Raw genomic sequence first — 9,008 nt, forward strand, 5'->3', positions numbered from 1 at the left:
ACAGAGCATATATATTCTAAACTACAGGTATGCAGTGATTGTATACTACAGCAGCGAATACAAAAATAAAGTAGAAATTGCTCCTTTATCTGCCAGCATTTAGCCTTTCATCTACTTAAATCTCATCTAATAAATGCACAGGACAGGCAGGTCATTATAACGATGTTGCATCATGTTGCATCCTAAAAACAAATCTGTACTGGTCTGGGGAAGGAATTATTATTCTAATAAGGAAAAGGTGAGCTTAAACAGTCTTCAGCAGAGCATCTAGCTGCTCTGAGCAGGATTAGTACAGATTAAATGAGAGGTGGCTTACTTGTGTTGCTTTGAACTGCCTCGGCTTGTGGTGTCTCCTCATAGTGTCCAGTTAAGCTCGGCTCTCTCTCTCTCTCTCTTAACAAATGCCTTTAGGCCTTCAAATTCCCAATTCCCAAACTTTGTTACATGACACATTTCATTCGTCTCAGGGTCTGCTGGCTCCTCTTTGACTTGTTTACTGTTAACATCATTCCAGCTTTTGCTCTCCGGCTCATTTTTCAACTCTTCTCTAGTTTGTGCGGTACAGTTTTTAGGGTGTCCATCGTCCTGTTTTTGCTGACTTAATGACATCATGAACAATGGGGTGTCTCTCACTGGGTTGTAAAGTATTCTTTTTGGGTTCTCCATTTTGTTTTTCAGAGAATATTCCTCTTCTCTTTTTAATGCTTTCTTTTTAGGGCTTCCTGATCCTCTTTTGACAGATTTGATGTCAACATGGGGTTATCCCTCTTTGAACTTTAAAGCAGTCTTTTTGGGTCGTCCGGGTCCCCCTTTGGTAGACTTATTTGAATATTCCTTATCAGTTCATCTTGCTTCCTTATCAGGACGCCCTTGCCTCTTTTTGGTAGTGGGAGAGTCAATTTTACTGTGTACAGATTGTTTCTGGGGCTGGCAAGGTGATTTAGGAGAACAGATTATCCTGCTGGCCAAAAATAGTTGCTCCTCATCTCCTGATATGGTTTCAGTCTTTTTAGGGCAACCCGTTACCCTGTTGAATGAGTGGGTCTTCATCTTACTAACCACAGTGCTTGCAGTCTTTTGATGATACTGATGCCACATCAAGGCAGAGTAGTTCATTTTTCCTGCTGCCTTCCTCTTTACAGGGACTAAATCCTTCCAGTGTAAGGCAAATCTATGGAAAGAGGAGGAACAAGTCAACTCAAGATGGTTTAACATTTGGTACTATTAAAGGTTCTTCATTTTAACAGTCTGCAATCCAACGTCACACATTTCATTTAGAATATCATTTTACTGCATACTATCAGTCATATCCATGATTTATGTAAATATTTACATTACTGACACTGTCTCACTACAGTCCTGTGCACCAAGGCTGTTGCTGTCTTATTACGTTATCAGCTGAACCTATGGCTTAACGCCCATCCCTGTAGATGTGTCTGTCTAGCAAAAATCACCTGTATACCACCAAGAGATTCATCTTGCTGTGTGCCGAGTCTTGTCATCATGCTCAGATGATTTTAATGTTTCTAAAAATTTAGTCAACACTTTCAAAGTGTTGACTAAATGTATTAATATGCAATAAAATGTGTCATATCTCCTAAATAATTTTTTTAGACAGAAGTCTTATTGATTTTACAGCAAACTAAAGAGGCCAATTTGCAGTAACCATGTGATACATAATCAATCAAGTACATACAAAGCAGTGTCCCAGTTCCACTAGAGCTACAACAATTAGTCAATTAGTATCAAAAGAAAATTAATCACCAACTTTTTGATAATTGAATAATTGTTTCAATCATATTTTTTTGAAGAAGAAGAAAAGCTAAAACTTCTCTTGTTCCAGCTTCTTAAATATGAATATTTACTGGTTGATTTAGTCTTCTGTGCTGATGATGATGAATATGTTATCCATTGGTGGTAAGGACAAAACGTGACTTTTGGGTTGTACTGTGGTCATTTTTCATCTTTTATGGAGTATAATTGATTCATAGAGAAAATAATTGACAGATTAATCGATAATGACTGACTCAGTTGCATCCCTAAATTCCACATAAACATGGTAAATTTATACAGTATGTATCGTTATACTAATACCATGTATGCATTAAAAATAATTTTTTTTACTAACAGGTAAAATGCTTGCAACATCACATTAATCTAAATATTTTTCAAAAAATGTAATTGCTATTTTTCTTGGTCCTGGAGCTATTTTAACAGCACCCACATTAGTAATAGTAATATAATTGTTTCCGCTGTGAGCAGCCCTCCAATTTCCTCTGTGCATTGCATGGTGAGAATAGTGTTAAAAAGGACAGGTTCACAATTTTCTTAAAACAAGCCAGGTGCCCAAATAAACACTGGAACAGGTTTTCCTCTCTATAACAATTCCTTCTGTTCATACTGCCTATTAAAAGATCCTCTTCAAATGTGCTTTCAATGTAAGTATTGGGAGCCAAAATGTACAGTGTGTCCACACAGTCATTTAGTGCAAAAAGAAAAGCTTATATAAGGCTCCAGTAGTCTGAGTTACAGCATCAACTGTCCTCTTTGTGTTTCCTGGGACAGTGTTTCCCTGTTGAGCTGCAGTGGAAGTACATAGTGACAAAAAGAGGGACTTTGGCATAAAAATACTGTAACATTGAATGATATAACTTAATTTCACTAAATTGGACAGCTGAAGCTTCATATTAACTCCCAATAAACTTTTACATACATTTTTAGCATTTTGGCCTCTACCACTTTCGTAATTCGTACATTATAAGTGTATTATGAAGGGATCTTTTAATGATCAGTGTGAACAGGAGGAATGATTATGCAAAGAAAAATATTTAGGAACCTGACTGTTTAAAGATAGACTTCCGAAATCGTGAACCTGTCCATTAAAAACACACTCAAAAATAAAGTTTTTTTTTTAATGCCTTCTAAAAAATTTCTGAGACACAGCTTTTGACTTGTCAGTAAATTATGTGAATTATACAGACTACATTTTTAGTTGAGCTCGCCTGAGAAAGAAGACATTATGTTTTTGTTTTTTAAAGGAAGAAAGTAGTAATTAAATTATGTGTGTTATTTGAGGTTAATGATGGCACTGACAATGGACTATCATTTGCTTGGAGATACAGAAAAAACCTACTTCATACTTTATTTCTCATATCAAACACATTTTTACTCACTGCTCAGACACACTGAACTTAGACCCAAACAGCTCCACTTTACTTGAATCCTATATTAACTTAAACTAAGCTTGTATAAATTAGTTAATGACAAAACAACATCCCAACCAGCTTCTCTGTTAGCTTAATATTGATTAGCGGTAGCTTGTTTGCAGTCAGTCCAAAACTTTTTCACAGCTAAGTTAGTATAGTCCAGTCTTACGTTTGTCTGCCACGTTAAAGACTGATAAAAACACACCAAGTATCTCAACTACAACCCTTTTTTATTTTGCGGTTCAAACAACTTCCAAATTTTAGGAATCACGAAACACTTACCTGACTTCTCGGTGACAAACATTTCCAAACCAAATGAATGAGACTTTTAAGATAATGAAGGGTAGGTATGTTTTCTACACCCGGCTGCTCCTCCCGAGCGGTGCTTCTACGTTTAACGCGACGCTAATGAGGCGGTGACCCGCCCAGCCGGGACACCCCGAAAACTTGCACCAACGCTCCGCCTCCTCCAGTGTAAACAGACCAGCGTGTAGTCTCACCAGCGTTAAAGGGCCTCATGTTTGAGCTACTTTAAAACCACTGACTGTAGAAATGAAGTATCTTAACAACTCCTGGGTGGATTATCATCAGGATGTGTGCAGATGTTCATGCTCCTCAGAGGAGGAATCATATTAAATGGCTTCTTCTCTAGTGCCACCACGAGGTTGACATTATTGGCTGTTAAAATGTTGTACTAATTGAAATATGGTGCAGATATTGTTACTGGGAGGATGTTAAGCAGTTGCATTTAGCTTAAAGCACTTATAATGATAATAATAAGGGTTACTTATACAGCACTACATCATAAAGTGCTTCATATAATACTTGTTATAATTCCAGCAATTATTACAAAGTTATGATTTTTCATTCCTTATATCAAACATAGGTAGTCTATTTTCAAGAGGCAATGGGTAACCCCTGTAGTACGGTACATTTATAATACACGTATTGTCTATCAAAGAGGTCAAACAAATACCGATCAACTCCTGGCTCCAAAATACTCACTATATGCAAGATAGTGAAATCAAATGCCATTCTCTTCCAGCAAAACAGGAAATGTTATTTTAATTTAATATTTAATTGAGGGGGGAAAAAATCCTCCACCATTTCAAGAAACAACATAACTATATTAAAATATGTTCATTCACAAACTGCTCTTTCTAGCAACTACAATTTCCATATATCAGTGTTACAATATAATAATATATAATATATAATAATATTCAGTTTTATGGTAAAATAATTAGGCTTCTCACAAAGACAACACACACTCGGATCACAGTGTTCATGCACTCAAATAATTTATTACATTTTTACAAATATTACAGCTTTTTATCAGTGGAGTGAAACCAATCCTTTATCAGCATGTCCCACTGAACTCCTCCTCCATACCACATCCTCTTCATAACTTCATTATAATTAGTGTTTTGCAAAACCAGTTTAGACCTATTCTGATCCAAAATCATAATGGCCATAAAGACCCATCAATAAAGTTCCATGTAAAGACATAAATGTGAGTCATGATCTCATATCAGCTTTCATAATAAGTTAAAACAATCATCATAGTCTAGAGTGTTACAGACAGTTCTTATAAATAATTATTTACAAAACATGAGTTTGACTTTAACTTTGACTTTCATAAAAAAAAAATCTAGTAGTATAGACTGTATACAGCTCCCGTAATGACCACTTTAAAGTCTGACTTAGCTTATTTACAACCCACTCAAGAAGGCTCAGCGACATTTGGCCACGTGACCCGAAAGGTGGTGAGAGCGAGCAAACCTGCGAAGGCAGTTGGGGCAGGAATACGGCTTCTCCCCGGTGTGAGTTAACATGTGAGTTTTCAAATGGCCTGACAAACGAAAGCTTTTTCCACATTCTTGACACGTGTAGGGACGCAGGTTGGTGTGGCTTCTTCGGTGTTTGCCTAGATCACCGGAGGAGGTGTAACGGCGGTGGCAGTCTGGGCATTCAAAAGGCTTCTCACCAGAGTGTATCCTCTTATGCTTCACCAGGTCGCCAGATTGAGTGAAACTCTTGTCGCATTCAGTGCATTTGTACGGTCTCTCACCCGTGTGGGTGCGCTGGTGGTTTCGCAGATGTGCGAGGCGAATGAACCTGTTGCCACAGACTGTGCAATGATAAGGCCTTTCACCGGTGTGCGTCCGCAGGTGTATTTTCAAAGCCCCAAGATCTCCAATTTTCAGCCCACAGTCCCCACACTGGTGAGCTTTCTCATCAGTGTGGAGTTTGGCATGAAGCCTCAGGTTCCTCCGAGTGTTAAAGTTCTTCCCGCACACATTGCAGTGAAAGGGTTTCTCACTGGAATGTGTCCTCAGGTGGAGATCAAGACTTGACTTAAAGCCAAACTCCTTTCCACATTCAGAGCAAGAGTATTCCTTCTTGCCAGAGTGTGTGGTTAAGTGGCACTTGAGGTGGTGTGACCGTAGAAAGGCCTTTCCACACACTTCACATTTGTACGGCTTCTCCCCTGTGTGTATTTTCATGTGTTGACGCCAACCACTGCGCTCCACGAACCTCCGGCCACAATCCTTGCAGACAAATGGCCGATCACCTGTGTGGGTACGCATGTGATCCTCCAGGCTTTGAGGTGTGCGCACCTTTTTGCCACACTCTGGACACTGCACACCAATATCCAGACAGATTGGTTTATCTTCAGATTCAGTGTTATCTGGTTCATGACACAAATGAGGCCCTTGACCCCAGGTAGCTTTGAAACTCTTCCCACAGTCAGCGCAGCTGAGATGTCCACCTCTGGTCACCACAGACATGTTGTGCCAGCGCTGACAGTGATTCTTGAGATTCTTCAGGTACTGGAAGCTGCGTGCACAGGTTGGGCAGGGGTGGAGCCTGCGAGGAGGAGCAGAAGGATGCACTTCTTGTACATGGACTCTAAGGTGTACTTTAGAGTTAAAGGTGCTGTTGCAGACAGTGCAGGTGTGTTTGGGGATGAGGTTCAGATTGCGGCTGGAGAGGCATTTTTTCAGCTTTGCCAGATACTGTTTCTGGTGGACCCATTTGACATGCTTCTCCAGGAAGTCCACATCAGTAAAGGAGACAGTGCAGTGAGGGCATGGAAAGAACTCAGACGATGACTCTAAGGAGGAGAGGAGGACACACACATAAACTAAGTGCATTAAGAAAAGGAAGAATTTATAATTTTACTTTTCTTAGTTACAACAACAATCTTATTTTTGTTACTGATTTTAAGAAACAAACACATGAGACAATATTGCAGATACTATAAATTCCTTTTTAGTGTAATATATCCAAACTACTCTTGCCTACATTGTCTGACATTAAAATGCATTCAAGACATAAGGTTAATATGCATGCAGGTGCAGAACAGAAAATACTTTTCAAGATGGGTTTGATACTTAGTAATGACTTTTTGAGTAAAAATGTCAATACCAATATACTGACTATGTGTGAAACTCTATTATATAACTGGCTACAGCTGAAAACGGACATTTAATTTAAAATATACACACAAAAAACAGATTATACCCCAGATTAGTATGGTTTTCATAAACTACTGGTTCCTACCTGTGCAGATCTGCTCTTGCTCTCCATTATCTTCTTGGATGTTGGCTGCGTCCTCTGCCTCCTCCTCGGCACAGTCTCTCTCCTCTTTTATCCACGAGTCTGACTCCTCCTTGACAGCCTCAAATTCCGGCTGAGGGTCTGAGTCAGGCTCTTCCTTTAAATGTCCCTGTTGATGGTCAATATCTGGCTTTAATGACCCAGTGTCAGGTTTAGTGTCACAACCACTTGATGTGTCTTCTTCCCTGTGCTCCTCACTGATATCCTGTGAGTGTGGCTCCTCTTTGATTTGGATGTTAAGACCGTCTCCGTTAATGTAACCTTCCTTGACGTCCTCCTCCTCCTCACCGTCCAGCTGAGCTTCATATTCAGTCTTAACTGTGACTGCGTCGTGTTGTTTCTCGCCTCTCTTTGCTTTGTTAAGCAAAGATTTCTTCTTGGCGGACTTCATGTTGTCACCATTAGAAGTTCGTCTCTTTAGAGGGCTAAGGAGACATGAATGGGATAAACCTGTAAGATTGACAAAGACAGCTCATGTTAGACATATGAGTCATTAAAACAAAACAAGATAAATAAGAGCCTCCGTTTTGCTCATCTTGCACCCAGCTAACGTTAGCATCATTAGCCTAGCCGAGCTGCTATATAACCTACTGCAGCCAGTTTACATGCAGCTGTCAGCGCTACTCGTTCAGCTTTTGTCTGCTATAAAGAAAATGCGTACCTTAATATGATTCAGCCAAATGCTGCTTTTAAATGTTTGAGCCACCGTTTACAAACTGGCTACATGATAACGTAGTCATAATAACATAGGAAAAGCGACACACAACACTTCCTGTGTTTCTGACCAATCAGCTCACAGCAGTGTTGATGAGATCACACAGACCTGTACGGAAGCCCTGAGAGGCAAATGTGACATATGAACAGGTTAAAATAATAATAATGATAATAATAATAATAATTTAAAAAAAGGTTATACAGGATAATCTTTCTAAGTTAAATATGTTCATCTATGACAACGTGAAGGGATTAAAAAAAAAAATCTAAGTGTTTGTTGTACTGCAGTTTTAATGTTCACTACTGTGCAATATTAGTAATTCAGGTATAGACTACCACTAATTTCAGGTCAATTGTGCAATATATTTTTTTCACTTCAAATCTGTGCACTATGGAGCCCTTCTGGTGGCATTGTAAAAAAAAAAAAAAAGTAATTGTGGCCACAATATAGCCATAACGCGCACAAAATACTAGTTTGTGGCCACGAAATAAGTATAACCCAGCTGTCCAGGAATTATATTAATATTATTTTGTGTGCACGTTATACCTATTTCGTGGCCATGAATTAGTATTTTGTGTGCACGTTATAGCTATATTGTGGCCACAATTAAACAATTTTTTTGACCATGTCACCAGAGGGGCTCCGTATAATTGAAATCTTTTGCTTTTAATTTATTGGAAATTGTTTGGAAGTGGCTCAGATCTTGGTCAGACACCAAGCTAAACTTCTTAACTCCAAAATACAAGATTAAAGGATATGTCCCCATGCCCATCTGGTGCCCTGTCCACACTGGCTATTAAAAGATCCCCTACAAACTTTCAATGTAAGTGATGCGGCCAAAATGTATCTCCACAGTCATTTTGTGCAAAAATGCATGTAAAAGTGTATCTATTATATGAGGTGTCAGCAGGCTGAGTTAGTCATGTTAAGTGTATATTTGCCACATTTACAGTCTTTTTAGCATCAAATTCCCTCTTTATGTTTCCCTGTTGAGCTGCAGTGGAAATATAGTAACAAAAAGAGACACGTTAGCACTAAAAAGATAGTAACATTAAAACATATCTGCTTGATTTGACTCATTTGGACAACAGCTTCAGCTCAGCTTCCAATATTAAATAATAATTTTTTATTTATTTTTTTCCTAGAGGGAAGACCTCTGGGAAATGGCCTCCATCACTTTCATACACTGTAAGTACATTATGAAGAAATCTTCTAATGTCCAGTATTGACAGGAGGAATGATTATGGCAGGAAAAACTAAATCACTGCAAAAAAAATGTAGTTTGACGGTCATTAAAGATTTCATTAAAAGCTGTTACCAGTAAGAAAATGTGCAAAACATCCCATAAAGTCTAGTGTCCAATTAGGAGCAGGTGCACCAGAACGATGCAGCATCAACTGTAAATCAAACACAAGCATACAGTGCTGTGTATACAGGTAACAGTAATACGTTATTCATTTATT

At 38.7% G+C, this 9,008-nt stretch overlaps 1 protein-coding gene across 1 annotated transcript; it reads right to left on the reverse strand.

The window, feature by feature from the left end:
* Positions 1 to 4,595: 4,595 nt before the first annotated feature.
* LOC128366247 (zinc finger protein 501) lies at positions 4,596 to 6,897 on the reverse strand (the record flags this gene model as incomplete). Its single annotated transcript, XM_053326931.1, has 2 exons — positions 4,596 to 6,324; positions 6,774 to 6,897. Coding segments are annotated over 2 exons (1,509 nt in total), but the record flags the coding sequence as incomplete, so codon positions are not given.
* Positions 6,898 to 9,008: the final 2,111 nt, after the last annotated feature.

Source organism: Scomber japonicus, chromosome 10, assembly GCF_027409825.1.
Source record: "Scomber japonicus isolate fScoJap1 chromosome 10, fScoJap1.pri, whole genome shotgun sequence".
In the NCBI taxonomy this organism is placed as follows: domain Eukaryota; kingdom Metazoa; phylum Chordata; class Actinopteri; order Scombriformes; family Scombridae; genus Scomber; species Scomber japonicus.